Consider the following 16,596-nt stretch of genomic DNA (forward strand, 5'->3'; position numbering starts at 1 on the left):
GCCAGGCTGGTCTCAAACTCCTGGCCTCCCAAAGTGCTAGGATTACAGGTGTGAGCCACCGCCCACAGCCCATAAACATTTTCTGATAGCCATGTCAAAAAAGTAAAAAGCAACACGTGAAATTAATTTTAACAATGTACGTTATTTAACCCAACACACCTAACAGTCATTTCAATATGTAATCAATATAAGCCATGGTTAGTGCAGTTTCACATTCTTTCGTTTCTTACTGTATCTTCCAAATCGGGGTGTGCTTGGCACAGCACATCTTGGTTGGGACCAGCACATTTCAGGAGCTCATCAGCCCATGTGCCTGGGGCTGCCTGAGACTTCAAGAGGAATTGTAATTCCTCTTCGAAAACACCTCCCTTAGCTCCTGCCTTAATCCCAGCTACTCAGGAGGCCCTGGCGAGAGGGTCGCTTGAGGCCAGGAGCTCGCGATCAGCCTAGGCAGCACAGTGAGACCTCTCCTCCCAGTAAACAAAACAAAACAAAAAAAACAATTGGCCGGGCGTGGTGGCGCGCGCCTATGGACCCAGCTACTCTGAAGGCCGAGGTTGGAGGATCGCATGAGTCCAGGAGTTGGAGGCTGCAATGAGCGGAGATCGCGCCACTACACTCCAGCCTGGGCGACCGAGCGAGACCCTGTCTCGAAAGAAAGGAAAGAAAAAAAAACAAACACCTCCCAGCCAACTCTCAGGGCCCACCGCTGGCGGTTCCCAGCCCATCAGGGCGCCCCCAGCCGGGGTTAGCCAGCGCCACGCAGCCGGGCCGGGAAGGGGCGGAGCGGCCGGGCCCCGCCTCCCTCGCCGCGCCGGGGCCGCCGGGGCACGGGGCTGCCTCCTCCGCCGAGAGCGCTGTCGCCGCCGCTTTCTCCCGGGAGCCGGGGGCCGGGCGCCATCATGCTGAGCCGGCTCGGGGCGCTGCTGCAGGAAGCTGTGGGGGCGGTGAGGCCGGGAGGGCCGGGCCGGGCCGCCGGGGTTCGCGGGCCTAGGCCGGGCTGGGCGGGCGCGGAGCCGGGCGCGGCCGGCAGGAGGGCGGGCGGGCGCGGGCCCCCTCGGGCAGGGACCCCCGGGCCGCGGCGCCCCTTCCTCGGCCTCCTCTCGCCGGCCGCACCCCGCTTCCCCTCGCTCTTCCAAGTCCCGCTCCCAGACTCCTCCCGACCGCCCCGCCTCCCCGGCCTGCTCCCGCGTCGCTTCCTGTCTGTGCGTCCTCGCCCCGGAGTCTCTCCCAATTCCCGAACTCGCCTCCGCCGGGACGCTCCCTGTCACCCCTTGGGGTGTTTCCTGCCCCCCGGGGCCCTAGGCCGCCTCCCCGCAGTCCCGGTGGACCTGCCTCCTTCCTCCGCTCCACCCCGCCGCCTCCCCTGGGCTTGAAAAAATCGCCGCCCCTTCCCCTCGGTCTGATCTCCCAGACAACTCCAGGACCTTGTTGGGGTGCAGGACGCCCTTCCTGTCACCCCGGGACGTGGGAAGTGCAGGCCCTGCCGGTCCAAGACCCCACGAAGGGTAAAGACCCGGGGCAGGCTGGTGGGCGCCCAGCCGGGGAAATCGCTTTCTGTTGGGTGCAGATGTTTCCAGCGTGGCTGTGACCTCTCACAAGCCAAATTGACTTTGAGTTAGGGACAGGCCGCGCGTGGTGGGGCCTGGGTGGCCCTGTGTGGGGAGGAGAGTCCATTGATGTTTCACATGCCGTCAGAGTTTGTGTTTTTGCCATTTTTTGTTGGGACTGCGGGCTGGCAGGCAGCCTACTACTAGGGTTCGTTCAGCAAGATGTAGTGCTGTGTAGGAAGGGTGAGGGTATTCCCGGTAGGGTGGGGGGGTACCCGCTGTTGAAAGTAACTCTGCCAAGAAGCTGTCTGTAAAGTCAACAATACTTCTGCCTCCTAGTGTAAATCTTCCCCCAATTGATGAGTGGAGTATCAGATTTTCTCAGGAGAGAAAGCCTTGGGTTTCACCCTCCTTCCTCACCACCACCTCCTCCCCAACCCTCTTGGGAGCTCCTGTTGAAAGAAGTTTGCCTTAGGCAAACTTGGGAAGAAAGTCAGAAACTATGACTTCCTCCACCTTCCCAGCCCTGCTGTTGACCCAGGTCCAGGGCCTTGGGGCATCCAGGTAGAGAGGGTTCCAAAATGATTTTTCCTCCCCTTCCCCCATCCCCAGTCAAAACGGCTGTCATCTTCAAAAGTGATCTGATAAACTAATTAATACCTCTGGGGAACACTCCATTTATAGGAGGTGAGACAGGCCAGACAGTTCCTCCGTCCTGAGGAGTGAATTTCTTTCTTTTTATTATTTATTTATTTATTTATTTATTTATTTATTTATTTATTTCTGAGCCCAGGCTAGAGTACAGTGGTGCGATCTCCGCTTATTGCAGCCTCCACCTCTTGGGCTCAAGCAATCCTCCCACCTCAGCCTCCTGAGTAGCTGGGACTACAGGCGTGCGGCACCGCCAGGCTAATTTTTGTATTTTTTGTAGAGACAGGGTTTTATCATGTTGCCCAGGCTGGTCTTGAACTCCTGGCCTCAAGCGATCCACCCATCTTAGCCTCCCAAAGTGCTGGGATGACAGGCATGAGCCACTGCACCCAGCTAGGAGTCAAATTCTAAGGCTTCCAATGATGGAAATACAGGCATTAGTGGCAGGAGGAGGTTTTGGCAGTGGAGGGAGATCTTTTTAGGCAGGTGATCTTCTGGGCCCTTTAGTATTGACCATATAGGCTATGTCCGGGAGGTGTGGCTGGCCCTACAGGGAGATGGGAATTCCTCTTTTCTGCTCTACCCCCAGGTTGCCAGTCTAGGTCTTTCCCAAGCCTCGGTCACCAAGTGTGATTCTAGTAAGTCAACTGATTCCTCATTGAGGAGGAAGACTGCTACTCCCCGCCCTCTTCTGATCCAACAGATTAGGAATCATTACAGCTCTTTTTTTTTTTTTTTTTAAGATGGAGTCTTCCTCTATCACCCCGGCTGGAGTGCAGTGGGGCGATCTCAGCTGACTGCAACCTCCACCTCAGGTGGTTCTCCTGCCTCAGCCTCCTGAGTAGCTGGGACTACAGGCCTGCACCACCACGCCCAGCTAATATTTGTAATTTTAGTAGAGACAAGGTTTCGCCATGTTGGCCAGGCTGGTCTCGAACTCCTGACCGTAAGTGATCCACCTGCCTCGGCCTCCCAAAGTGCTGGGATTACAGGTGTGAGCTACCACCACATCCGGCCACTAATAATGTCTTTAAAGAGAAATTGTTGGGTCTGGTGCCTTTGGTTTGGAGTTACCATAGCCGGTCATGGAGTCAGGTAAAGATCACACACCTGTGTCACCAGCTCTCTAATGGCCTGTGCTGGTTAACCTGCCTCTCCTGTGTCTCCTGCCGTATTGGAGTGTTCTTTTTGGTTAAAGCCCAGCTCAAGGTTTTCAAAGACTATAAGCCAATTTTGAGGCTAAAGGAGACCCCATCACAGAAATTATGAGATAATTGTAGGGCTGGTGAAGGGCCAGAGGACTTTCTAAAACAAGGAACTAGGGAAAGAATGTCTCCAGGAGTTTCCTGAGATATTTGGTAAATATTCATGGGTATTCACTATGTGCTGAGCCCACTGAGGGCAGGCTAGCTGTAAAACACAGAACCCTGGCTCTCAGGGAGCTCATCGTCTAGCAGAAGAGACAGCTGCTCAGCACAGCAGGCACTGTCACATGGAATGTAGTGAGATGCGGTTACTCCACAGGGATGGAATATTTGGAATAACTGTGGGTGGTGCTACTTTTGAGAAGGGTCATAGCCCCTACCAACTAGCTTTGAAAGAAGACAAGATGTCCTGTGGACCAAGGGGAGTTTCCAGTTCTCTGAATGTCATCCCTCCCTCCCCATGTTGCAGTGGCCTTCTAAGCATATTCTTCCTGCCTTTACCTCCTCTCCCAAGGTCAACTGCCAGATGAATCTTCCGAAAACACTGCTCAGAAGGTGCCAATGGCCGGGTATGGTGGCTCACGCCTGTAATCCCAGCACTTTGGGAGGCCCAGGCGGGCGGACCATTTGAGGTCAGGAGTTCGATACCAGCCTGGCCAACATGGTGAAACCCCGTCTCTACTAAAAATACAAAAATCAGCCAGGCATGGTGGCACACGTCTGTAATCCCAGCAACTTGGGAGGCAGGAGAATCACTTGAACCCGGGAGGCGGAGGTTATAGTGAGCTGAGATGGTGCCACTGCACTCTAGCCTGGGTGACGGTGAGACTTTTTTTTTTTGAGACTCTGTCTCAAAAGAAAAAAAAAAAAGCTGTCATTGACCTGCTCCATGCTGCCTGCAAAAAATGATTGAGACTTCTTGGCTTGGCATTAGAGACTCCAAAGTCTCGCCAGCCCAACCCTTCCCCAGACACACTTTGCAGAGTTCCTTCTGCAGGGACTGTCTTTCCTTCTCTTGTTGATATTGACCCAATTCTTCAGGTTTTAGTTGAGATGTGATCTTGGTAAAGCCTTCCCTGTTCCAGCCTGTTAGAAGTTACCCCTGTTTTTCTGAGAGGTCACTACTTTCCGCCTCTCCTGCGGCCTCACACTACTTCCTTGTAGCTTCGTTACTCAGTGCGGTTTTATATCGTCTTCTCCATGGCACGTTTCTCGAAGACTGGGTGTTAGTCATCATCATGTTGCTTGTGGCATCTAGCATAGTGTCTTGTACATAGTGGGCGCTTGGAATGAAAGAATGATTTCATGAGTGGCTACTCAGCTCTGTGGTGCAGTAAAGTGTGAGATCAGAGGTGTGGGCAGGCAGGGACACTGGAGAGGGCTTAGTGGAGCTGCTGGGGACTGAACCTCACTGGGGACTCTCAGGATCCAGACAAGTTAGCGGGATACAGAGCACCTTGGGCAGAGGAGTGGCCCCAGCAAAGACCTACAGGCAGAAATGCACAGCTGTGGGGAGGGATGATTAGAATTCTTTCTTTTTTTCCTGAAAACATTTACTCTGCAAGAAAAGCGAAGGAATGGTTTTTTGTTTGTTTGTTTTTTGAGAAGTTTTCAGGGAAAGTGGTTGTTCTCAGTGCAAGGCCAGTATTAGCTATGGTGTAGAGATGGAGAGAGTGCTTATGGAAAAGGGGGAGGGTAGGGGCTTCCCCAGAACAGAACCAGAATTTTCCAAGGCTTGATAGAAGGAGCCGGTAGAGGAGCAAACGAGAGCAGCACTGGCTAAGGAGTTGGGGTTGTGCAGGCTCAGGCTTTGGACACAAGATGAAAGCATGTTATAAAGATGGCACTTTGTTAATATCATGCTAATGTTACCCACCCATCAGGCTGAACAGAGCCTGTGGTGGGCACTTTGTTAATATCATGCTAATGTCACCCACCCATCAGGCTGAACAGAGCCTGTGGTGGGCACTTTGTTAATATCATGCTAATGTCACCCACCCATCAGGCTGAACAGAGCCTGTGGTGATCTTGAACAGATTTTCATAGACTCTCAGATTGAGAAGAACGGGAAAGCTTTGTCTTTTTTTTTTTTTTTTTGAGATAGGGTCTCACCTTGTCACCTAGGCTGGAGTGCAGCGGTGCGATCACAATTCACTGAAGCCTTGACCTCCCTGGGCCCAGGTGATCCTCGCACCCCAGCCTCCCAAGTAGCTGGGACTATAGGCACACACCACCACATCCTGCTAGTTTTTAAATTGTTTATAGAGACAGAGCTTCATCATGTTGCCAAGGCTGGTCTTAAACTCCTGGACTCAAGCCGTCTGCCCACCTTTGCCTCACAACGTGTTGGGCTTACAGGCGTGAGCCGCTGGCCTTTGCCACATTTTCGATCTGTATCATATTGCTTTTCTTTGGGGGACTGCGCTCCTGTGTTCCTCTATGTGCCTCTATTGTAGCGTAACCATGCTGTGTTGAAATAATCTGTGTCTGTTTCCCCCAGCAACGTTCTTAGCACCTCCAGGACAGAGACAGGACAGGATTGTGACATACAGCAAGAAAACAGCATTTCCAGGAGGGAGGGGTATCTAGGGAGAAGTGCCTGTCAGGAGATCCTTGGCAAGGTGCCAGTGTGTCCTGGAGGAAATGTGTTATTCCTCCCTTTGAAAGCCAGGGAGCTGGGTGCCTCCTCATGCGGAGGCCTAGCATGAACCTGACACTCAGCATGGAATGTCTGTTCCCATGAGGGCAGGGGCTCCCTGGCCTTTGTGGCCCCCACTAAGGTCGTGTCTCTGCCCTCTCCGCAGCGCGAGCCCAGCATTGACCTGCTGCAGGCCTTCGTGGAGCACTGGAAGGGCATCACGCACTACTACATCGAGAGCACAGGTGCGGCCTGGCCCTCCCCAGCCCAGGGACCCTGGAGGGAACGGGGAGGAAAGAGTGTGCAGAGTGTCACCATTCAGGTGTCCTGGGAAAGGTAACATGCCCAGTCGTTCAGAATTGGAGCCGAGTTCATGGAGACAGAGAACCAGACAGACAGAAGACCCAGAGCCCTGGGCCACTCCACTCCTGATGATTTAGCTGCCGGTCCCACCCTGACCTTTTGGAAAGGGGCTGTGTGAGGAAGGAGTAGCCTGGTTGGGGGTCTCACTGGCCTGACTCTGCAAGGAAGATGTGGCTGCACTTACCCCAGCTTCCAGCTCCAGACCTTCAGGCCCCAAGTGCTTGTGCCTAGGGCTTAACGATCAAAAGAAAAGAGTTTAATAAATTCCCCTTTCCTCTGAGCCAACTTAGGGGCATTTTCCTTGTAGAGATCTGGCGTAGGAGGAGAACGAAAACCAAGGTGGGTAACATGCCTGGGTCCCTCTCTCCAAGCTGACACCCCAGAGAGTCAAAGCCTTGGCACCTGGTCCCATCAGGACCGCTCACTGAGGGGATGGCATCTGAGTGGCTGCTCCGCAGTCATGATTCTGCCATGGGTGGATACAGACTGGTTGCCAGGTAACCATATCCTGCATCCCTCGCTTTTCTCTTCCTGGAGTTCAGACTGGGGCTTGATCCCAGCCCACACCTTTCCTACAGGCTTTCTTTCCAGCCCGGGCCAGCCTAGGGAATTCAGAAATCTGCGGGACCCTCTGAGGGTTCTACTAGACCAGGTTTCTCAATCTTGGCACAGTTGGCATTGGACCTGGAGCCTTCCCTGCGTGGGGCTGTCCTGGGCGGTGTGGGATGTGCAGCAGCAATTCTGGCCTCTACCCACTAGGTGCCAGTAGCACACCCCAGCCCTGAATTGGAACAACCAGGAAGGTCTCCAGACATTGCCTCATGTTCCCTGGTAGGGGGGAAGCACACCCCTGGTTCTGAACCATCTCTTCAGGTTAAAGATCTCTTGAAGGAGAGCCTCAGTCCACCAACTGAGTAAGATCAGATCAGAACTGGCTGAAATTCACCTGGGGCTTCCCCCATCCAGCCCTTTCATTTCCAGAATGGTCCCTAGACCAGAAGAAGGGTTGGAAGTGCGTGGGGCAGGCCGCCCTACTCAAGCTCCTGTTCCTTAAAGGAAAGCTAGAGGGTGCTCCAAGGCCAGTCCTGAAGCACCACAACTTTCTTTAAAACACACACTGAGACTCTGACTGCAAAAGCCCCCACTAAGTAGTTTCCCTGTCAGGGCGTTGGTACAGGGAGCAGGACTGGGTCAGACCTGAAGGTGGTGGCACAGATGTTTTTTTCTGCTTTGTGAAAAACAGAGGCTTGCCTTCTCTGAGTGTCAGTGGGGGAGGCCCCAGGAGGTTCTCTCTCAGGCAGCTGCTGGAATTACAGCTTCTAAGTTATGTGACAAGAGCCCTGAGCCCACAGCGTCTCACTCAGGCTGGGAGCTGACAGCAGCCTTCTGTGGGCCCAGGACCACGTGTCCCTGTCTCTGTACCCATCCCGGGGTTTGAAGGAAACCGATGCTGCTGCCCCCTGATAAAGTGCTGGGCATGCATGCGTTCTCAGAGGACTGTGTCCTGAGCCTGGAAGGACTTTTGTCTTCTTAAATATTGAGGCATCCACTGTAAACTTCCATTTCCCAGTTGCCAGCAGCTCTCTTCCCCCACCTCTCCCAGACAGGACCTCTCCTTTCTGGGCTTTGGCAGGAGAGGGTGAAATTTTCAAGCCAGGGTGCCCCTCTTCACCCTACTCACCCTTGTTTCCCAAACATCATTAGATGAAAACACCCCCGCCAAGAAGACAGACATTCCCTGGCGGCTGAAGCAGATGCTGGACATCCTGGTGTATGAAGAGCAGCAGCAGGCGGCCGCGGGTGAGGCAGGGCCCTGTCTGGAGTACCTGCTGCAGCACAAGATCCTGGAGACTCTCTGCGCGCTGGGCAAGGCCGAGGTGGGAGGCCCTCTGCGCGGTGGGCCAGGCCGAGGTGGGAGGCCCTCTGCGCGCTGGGCCAGGCCGAGGTGGGAGGCCCTCTGCGCGCTGGGCCAGGCCGAGGTGGGAGGCCCTCTGCGCGCTGGGCCAGGCTGAAGTGGGCAGTGGGCAGCCTGGGGCTCCCTGGATTCCAGGCCTTTCTGCCTGTGCTCTTCCCAGTCCTGACACTGAAAGTGGCAGTTGGGGAGAGAGGAGCAAACAGGACGGGCACTGTGGCTGTCTCACTTAGAACACTCCACCATCCCAGCACTCCTGTTCCCAGTTCACTCCACAAAGATGGGCCTGCCATGTGCCAGGCTCTGCTCTAGATGCTGGGGACACAGCAGGGATTCAGACTGACAAGAGCCAGGCATGGTGATGCACGCCTGTAGCCTCAGCTACGTGGGAGGCCGAGGTGGGTGGATTGCTTGAGCCCAGGAGATGGAGGCTGCAGTGAACTGTGATCGTGCAACTGCACTCCTGCCTAGGAGGCAGAGCAAGACACTGTCTCTTAAAAAAAGGAAAGAAAACTCGACAAGAATCCTAGTGGGAAAGGCAGGACCATCCCGTGATGGGTCAATAATGACCCAGTCATGGAGTAAAGTGACGCAGGAAAAGGGGTTGTGAGTGCCAGGAAGGCCAGTTTTGAACAACGTGGCAAGGGAAGCAGGCCTGTGAGAACGGGCCCTCTGAGCTGGGACTGAGGGAGGAGTTGAGCCTGGGGCTTTCTGGGGGTGCAGCGTTCCAGGTGGGGGACACAGCTCTGACAGGCGCTCTGTCCCTGGCCTCAGTACCCCCCAGGCATGCGGCAGGCAGGGGACATGGCTTTGACAGGCGCTCTGTCCCTGGCCTCAGTACCCCCAGGCATGCAGCAGGCAGGGGACACGGCTCTGACAGGCACTCTGTCCCTGGCCTCAGTACCCCCCAGGCATGCGGCAGCAGGTGTTCCAGTTCTTCAGCAAGGTTCTGGCACAGGTGCAGCACCCCCTGCTGCATTACCTCAGCGTCCACAGACCTGTGCAGGTGAGAGACCCGGAAGCCAAGGGGTGTCTGGGCGTGAAGCCCCCTCTCTCCCCTGCCACCCCTCTCCCCTCTGTTTCTGTCCTGCTGCTCTTCCAGAAACTCCTCCGACTTGGTGGGACTGCTCCCGGATCCATTACAGAAAAGGAGGAGGTGCAATTCACCACCGTCCTCTGCTCCAAGATCCAGCAGGACCCAGAGCTGCTCGCCTACATCCTGGAAGTGAGCACTCCGATCGGGAACAGGAGCGGGAGGGCCCGGAACCCCAGGGCAAGCCCCCTCGGCCCTCCTGAGGAGGCAGAAGCAGAGAGCAGGTACCCGGGAGGCACGCAGGCAGCTTCCCCTCCAGCTCCAGGCCGACGCACTGCTGGCAGCCCACACTGCGGTCCCAGTGGGGGACCCTGGGAAGTGGTCCCCACCAGGCCTGGCTTCATCTCACCCTCTTTGCAGGGTAAAAAGATTGTAGGTAGGAAGAAGGCATGCGGAGAACCCACTGCCCTGCCTAAGGACACAGCCAGCCACAGGGACAAGGACTGCTTCCACGATGGTGCTCCTGCCAGGCCCCAGCTGGACGAGGAGTCCTGTGGGGCCCAGGCCTTGAACAGCCACATGCCTGCTGAGACCGAGGAGCTGGACGGTGGGACCACAGAGAGCAACCTGATCACCTCCCTGCTTGGGCTGTGCCAGAGCAAGGTGCTGGCAGCAGAGATGGAGAGGGTGGGGGTGGGGGAAGGGTGGGTCGATGGCCGGGGGGTGATTTGGGGGCTCACATGCATGTCCCTGAAGTCGTATCCTCATCCCCTAGAAGAGTCGGGTGGCCTTGAAGGCCCAGGAGAACCTGCTGCTCCTGCTGAGCATGGCCTCCCCAGCAGCCGCCACCTACCTGGTACAGAGCAGTGCCTGCTGCCCTGCGATCGTCCGGCACCTCTGCCAGCTGTACCGGTCCATGCCTGTCTTCCTGGACCCCGCAGACATTGCCGCCTTAGAAGGCATCAGCTGGAGGTGGGTGCCCAGGCAGCCCTGCCTGTCTTTGGTGGCCAGCTCCCCTGGTGTTCCACGTTGCTAGGGACCCGTGCTGGCCACCCTCTCCCCAAGGCTACAGCTGATCCCCAGGGGCCTTCTCACCCTCCAGGGAAGCACTGCTCTTGCTGCCTCTGTCCATAAAACCCCCAAGATAACTGATCTCCAGCCACAGAGGTTCCACAGGAGAGGGGAGGGGCCCAGTTTCCGTAGACATTGAGGAAGACCTTGAAGCTCCTCCTCCACTCTCTGAGACTTCACTCCCCTCTTCCTTCAGGTTACCCAGTGCCCCGTCTGACGAGGCTTCCTTCCCTGGCAAGGAGGCCTTGGCTGCCTTCTTGGGCTGGTTTGATTACTGCGACCACCTTATCACAGAGGCACACACGGTGAGCAGGGGTGGGTGGAGGCCGGGCTCTCACGCTATTCCCTGTACCATCTCCATCTCGAGAACTGAGTGGAGCAGGGACATGGAAACATGGAGTCCAGGAACTAGGCGGGGCCCCAGGCAGGCCGGGACCCTCTCCTGTGGCATCAGGCAGTGTGCAAGGACATGGTTATTTCTCAGCTGGAATTGTGATGAGGGCAAAACACGTTGACGACATGCTCTCTGGCACCCAGGTGGTTGCGGACACCTTGGCGAAGGCTGTGGCTGAGAAGTTCTTCGTGGAGACCCTGCAGCCCCAGCTTCTGCACGTGTAAGTGTCTAGTTCCCTCAGGCATGACTGGCGTACAGCAAATCGCCTGCCCCACCCAGCCTCGTCCTGTCCCTAAGGTCAGACACCTTCTTGACCAGAATCCCATCTGTGGACCCCATTGGGTGATGTTTGCCAGGCCTGCCCCGTGATGTGCACATGGCTCTGAGCTACGTGGGCTAAACAAAGGCCTCCTACCGTTCCCTGCAGAACCTCAGCAGGGATGGGCAAGTGACCACAGACATACCAGCCAAAGATAGGCAAGCAGGAAGGGTTCTGCCACCCGCACTCATGTGCTGTCTGCACACACCAGGCCTGGCTAAGGTGCCCTCTTCCCGTAGGTCTGAGCAGAGCATCCTGACCTCCACCGCCCTCCTCACAGCCATGCTGATCCAGCTCCGCTCCCCTGCGCTGCTGCGGGAGGCCGTGGCTTTCCTCCTGGGCACAGACCGGCACCCTGAAGCCCCCGGGGACAACCCCTGCGCCCTGTATGCTCATCTCATCAGGCACTGTGACCACCTCTCCGATGAGGTACAGCGGGGGACCTCCATCTCTGTTCCTCTCACCACCCCTGCCAGAGGGATTTCCTGACCACTCTTCCCATTTCATTAGTGTTCCCAGCTGACTCCACCTTTGAGACACTGAACTGCAAAACACTTCCGAGCCACTTTTGTCACACACTAATTTTCTATGATCATATACTTTTTTTTTTTTTTTTTTTTTTTTTTTTTTAAAGAGACAGGGTATTGCTGTATCACCCAGGCCCTGGAGTGCAGTGGTGTGATCATAACTCACTGCAGTTTCCAACTCGTGGCCTCAAGCGATCCTCTCACCTCAGCCTCCTAAAGTACTGGGACTGCAGGCCTGAGCCACTGAGCCCAGCTTATTTTTTACAGTATTTTATAATGCACACTTGGCTCGCTGGAGGGCTAACACTTACTCCGTGAGGTAGGCAAGGTTGGTACTCCCATTTCTCAGACATGGAAAGTAAGGCACAGAGAAGCGAATTGACTTGCCTGAAATCGCACATCAAATTAGTCACATACCAAGGACCACCCAGACTTCTTGATTCCTAGGCCCACACCCCCTACTCCCCCCAAAACCTGCCACCTTAGCATGCAGCCAAGGGAGGTGACTCTGCCTTAGAGGCCTTTTCTTATCTGGGTTAGCCATGTCAAGGCACCCCTGGGAGCTGGGTGGGGAAGGGGCTATCCTGCCAACCCCCTTCCTGCTCCAGATCAGCATCGCCACACTCCGGCTGTTTGAGGAGCTGCTGCAGAAGCCCCACGAGGGGATCATCCGTAGCCTGGTGCTGCGCAACCTTGAGGGCCGCCCTTATGTGGCCTGGGGCTCACCAGAACCTGAGAGCTATGAGGACACCCTGTAAGTGAAACCGGCGCCCTTTGGACCCAGCCCAGCCCTTAGCACTCGCACGCTCACTCTGTCCATTCATTCATTGGTGCCGCTCTGCTCTGCCCTGGCCACAGAGATCTGGAGGAAGACCCCTACTTTACCGACAGCTTCCTGGATTCCGGCTTTCAACCTCGCACAAAGCCTCGCCTAGCTCCTGCCACCAGTTACGATGGCAAAACAGCAGTGACCGAGATCGTCAATAGGTGGGGAGCAAGTTAGGCAGTCTGAACCACTTGAGTTTTACTCTTTTTTTTTTTTTTTTTTGAGATACAGTCTCTGTCACCCAGGCTGGAGTGCAGTGCCACAATCTCGGCTCACTGCAGCCTCCACTTCCCGGGTTCCGGATCCAAGCGATTCCTGTGCCTCAGCCTCCCGAGTACCTGGGATTACAGACATGCACCACCACACCCAGCTAATTTTTATATTTTTAGTAGAGACGGGGTTTCCCCATGTTGGCCAGGCTGGTCTCGAACTCCTGACCTCAGGTGATCCGCCCACCTCGGCTTCCCAAAGTGCTGGGATTACAGACACGAGCCATCGTGCCTGGGCTGAGTTTTACTCTTTCTTTGGCCACAGCCCTGGGGTCAGGGAGGTAGATGGGGTCCCACAAGCAGGGGAGAACAGGGTGAGCCGGGAGCGCCTCCACACCGGCTTCTATCTCTCAGTTTCCTGTGCCTGGTCCCCGAGGAAGCCAAGACCTCTGCCTTCCTGGAGGAGACGGGCTATGACACATATGTCCACGATGCTTATGGCCTGGTGAGTGGCTCTTGCTACCAGCTCCCACTTCCTGTCCTTCAGAACAACTGGATGATAAGCTCTGGGTTCCCCCTCTCTCATCTGCCCGAGGACCCCAGCCCATCCCTCCTGCGTGGGGCCCTGTCTGCTGGTTCCCAGTCCCCAGGCCTGCTGCCTCTACTCTCCCGCCTCTCTCAGTTCCAGGAGTGCAGCTCCCGCGTCGCCTCCTGGGGCTGGCCTCTGACCCCCACACCTTTGGACCCCCATGAGCCCGAGCGACCTTTCTTCGAGGGCCACTTCCTTCGAGTGCTGTTTGACCGCATGTCCCGGATTCTGGATCAGGTAGCCAGTGGGCCCGGGCCAGGAGAACTCCAGGCTGGTGCCCCTGGGGTCCTTCAAGAGCAGAGAGAGGCTGGCCACACGGTTGCCTCCGCTTTGGTTCTTTGGTGCCACCCCTGTCCTTTCCCCAGATGGGAAGCCCCGTCTCACTCCTGCTCCACACGTCCTAACACGTTCTGGCCCTCAGCCCCATGGAATCCATGACACACACACATCATTTGAGCCTCCCACCCCCACACACGTTCATACTGGCCAGGCACCTTGCTGGGGGAGTGCAAAAATGCTCACCAGCCTTGCCAGCCTCGGTTCTGTCCACCATGTTCCGACAGCCATACAGCCTGAACCTGCAGGTGACCTCGGTCCTGTCCCGGCTTGCCCTCTTCCCCCACCCCCATATTCATGAGTACCTGCTGGATCCGTACATCAGCCTGGCCCCTGGCTGCAGGAGCCTATTCTCTGTGTTGGTGAGGGTGAGGACGCCTTGGCCCAAGGGAGTGTGCCCAGTGGGGGTGGAGGGGACAGCAGGGAAAGAGAACGGGGCAGGTGGTTGGGGGCTGGAGGGGTGGGCACCCTTGCCAGTGCCAGGGAAAGCACAGTCTCCCATGCTCTGCATGGTGTGGCAGGGCCAGGGGACTCACTGGTGTTGCTGGCCCCATCTGAGTCCCCCGTGGTTCCCGCTGTAGGTGATCGGGGACTTGATGCAGAGAATCCAGAGGGTACCCCAGTTCCCAGGCAAGCTGCTCCTGGTGCGCAAGCAGTTGACGGGCCAGGCTCCTGGGGAGCAGTGAGTACCAAGGGTGCCAGGTAAAACCTGGGGGTGGGAGGGTGGAAAGCACCTCTGGAGGAGAGGTGGCTGGCCACAGGGTCAAGCCTCGTGGATGCTGGGCACAGTCCTGCCCCCACCCAGCCATGCCCCCTGTGCCATCTCCCCTCAGGCTGGACCACCAGACCCTCCTCCAGGGCGTGGTGGTGCTGGAGGAGTTCTGCAAGGAGCTGGCTGCCATTGCCTTCGTCAAGTTTCCCCCACATGATCCTCGCCAGAACGTCTCCCCAGCCCCGGAAGGGCAGGTCTGAGCCAGGACCAGGGCGGTGGGAGACTCCTGTCCACACCTCTGTCCCAGAGCTGCCTCCTGCCTGGCACTGCCACCACACTCCCCTCCTGGGATGGGGCTTCTGCTCCCAGGCTCACTCAAGGAGACTGCGGCATGTTGACCACACCAGACTGGGTTTCAGGGAATGGGCATGCCAGGTGCCAAGGAGCCAAACAGATGGCTTTCCAGGCAGCAAGGTCCTTGGGGCCTTCTTGGAGGAGCTTGGGTGACAGCCAGGTGAGCACCCAGACCCCAGACCCTCATGTGCTGTGTGCCTGGCCCCTTCTGTACTGGCCATTTGTGGCCAGGGCCAAGCCTGTGACTCAACTCCAGGGGCAAGATGGGGAGTGAGCCTCCACCTCTCTATCTGTTCACTGGGACAACAGAGACTGGTCGGGAGCCCAGACCAGTGAGATGGGGCCTGGAGCCTTGTCTGTGTCACATTAGGTACCATGGGAGCTGCTGAGACCTGACATTTTGTCCCCTGCCTACATGGCTTGGCCCATGGAGAAGGAGCAGTGAATGGGATCGTCGGGGAAGCCCCTCTTCCTGCTCTGCTCCCCTGGAAACTGTTGCAAAACTCCCAGCCGCCTCATGGCAAATGCCCAAAGCATGTTCCGCACCCAGGCGGGGGCCGCTGCTAATGAGAACCTTGGTGCAGCTGCAGCCAGGAGGGGAGTGGGCCCGGGAGCCAGGCTCAGGTCCAGCTGGTTCCTCTCTGGCGCCTTCTGAACCCGTCTCAGCAGGTCCACAGCACCTGGGCAGAGAGGTCAGAGACCAGGGGAGGCCGGGCCTTGCCCTCCCTTCTGCCCAGGGCCCAGTGTTCTTGATAGGAGACCCTTCTGGGGAGCCAGGGAGCTCAGGGGACAGATAAGGGCAGGACGCCCCCTGACTCCAGGCCCCTGAGCCTGGCGGGGAGTGGCTGCGGCCCAGGCAGCCAGTCCTGGTGGTGTTCTCCCTGCATGCCCTCCGTGGCTGGGCTGCCACCCCACCCGGCCCGAATCTGTCTTGACCTGCAGGAATACACGGGCGGCGCCAGGCATTACCTCACAGCGGGACTACACAGTTGCTGGCTTTGCTCCTGGGCAAGGAGGAGCAGGCCAGAGCCTCTTTTGCTTCCTTTTCTTGCCCATGCCGCTTCTAGAAGCCAGGCACAGGTTGCCAAGAGGTGACACGAAACGAGGAAACTCAGTGACCTCTGCCTCTCCCACATTCCTCCCCACGGGGGAGGACCTCGCCACTCTGAAGAGCACTGTGCGCATGTGGGTGCACAAATGTGGGTGTTGGTGTGGACGGGGCGCAGATCTCCGTGGATGAACTGCGTCTGGACTCTTTGATTCATAAAATATTCGAGGGTTTGGGAGTCACAGACCCTCCCCTCTCCTCAATGCACTTTGGCGTCTTTTTGGTGTCTTCCCCGGACAGCACAGCAATAAATGGTGTGATTGCGTGGACACGGTGGCTCTGTTCTTGGCCAGGTTTCCCCTCCTTCTGCCCAGGACTCCACTGCTAATTCGGGCCCATCTTCCTCCCCAAGGAAGACAAATTCTTTTTCTAGCGCTGGAGCAGGGAGGTGGGGTGGGCGGTAAACAGACAGGCTCTGGCAGTGCAGATCTGCTGATCCTCAGTGCCTGCCAGGAGCCAGACTCTTGGTGGAGCAGTGCCACTTCTGCTGGGCTGACCTGCAGCTGAGAGCCTGCCCGCCCCGGAGACACCGTGAGGGAATGGACCACGTGGGAGCATCTGTGTGCAAGTCTCATTTGGGTGTGTTTATGCTGCGTGTTGTATGCCTGTTTTAGTTGTAAAGTAGGCCTGATATTTAAAACCTTGTCTTTAAGTTCAAGGCTGCAATGAGCTGATTGCACCACTGCACTCCAGCCTGGGCAACAGAGTGTGACCCTGTCTCTCAAAAAAAAAAAAAAAATTCACAGGTGTGTCCTCAGGGAAAAAGAAAAGTTAAGACATAAATAAATAAACCCTTTGT

At 56.7% G+C, this 16,596-nt stretch overlaps 1 protein-coding gene across 6 annotated transcripts; it reads left to right on the top strand.

Moving 5' to 3' along the window:
• The first annotated feature begins 778 nt into the window (after positions 1-778).
• FHIP2B (FHF complex subunit HOOK interacting protein 2B) lies at positions 779-16,066 on the top strand. 6 transcript variants are annotated; one of them, XR_008660535.2, is made up of 18 exons: positions 779-947; positions 6,211-6,289; positions 8,112-8,284; positions 9,221-9,325; positions 9,422-9,544; positions 9,773-10,015; positions 10,128-10,324; positions 10,620-10,728; positions 10,961-11,037; positions 11,376-11,565; positions 12,272-12,417; positions 12,522-12,650; positions 13,113-13,203; positions 13,381-13,524; positions 13,851-13,991; positions 14,205-14,305; positions 14,457-14,849; positions 15,632-16,066. XR_008660535.2 is itself a non-coding variant. In XM_055295601.2 (17 exons), the coding sequence occupies exons 1-17, from the start codon at positions 903-905 to the stop codon at positions 14,593-14,595; spliced, it is 2,232 nt and encodes a 743-aa protein (XP_055151576.1). In that variant the 5' UTR covers positions 779-902; the 3' UTR covers positions 14,596-16,066. The 6 variants fall into 6 exon arrangements, 3 of the variants coding, with proteins under 3 accessions (XP_055151576.1, XP_063467493.1, XP_055151575.1); XR_008660536.2 differs by having other exon boundaries at positions 15,757-16,066; XR_008660537.2 differs by having other exon boundaries at positions 10,131-10,324.
• The last annotated feature ends 530 nt before the right edge of the window (positions 16,067-16,596 follow it).

Source organism: Symphalangus syndactylus, chromosome 10 (genome assembly GCF_028878055.3).
Source record: "Symphalangus syndactylus isolate Jambi chromosome 10, NHGRI_mSymSyn1-v2.1_pri, whole genome shotgun sequence".
NCBI lineage: Eukaryota > Metazoa > Chordata > Mammalia > Primates > Hylobatidae > Symphalangus > Symphalangus syndactylus.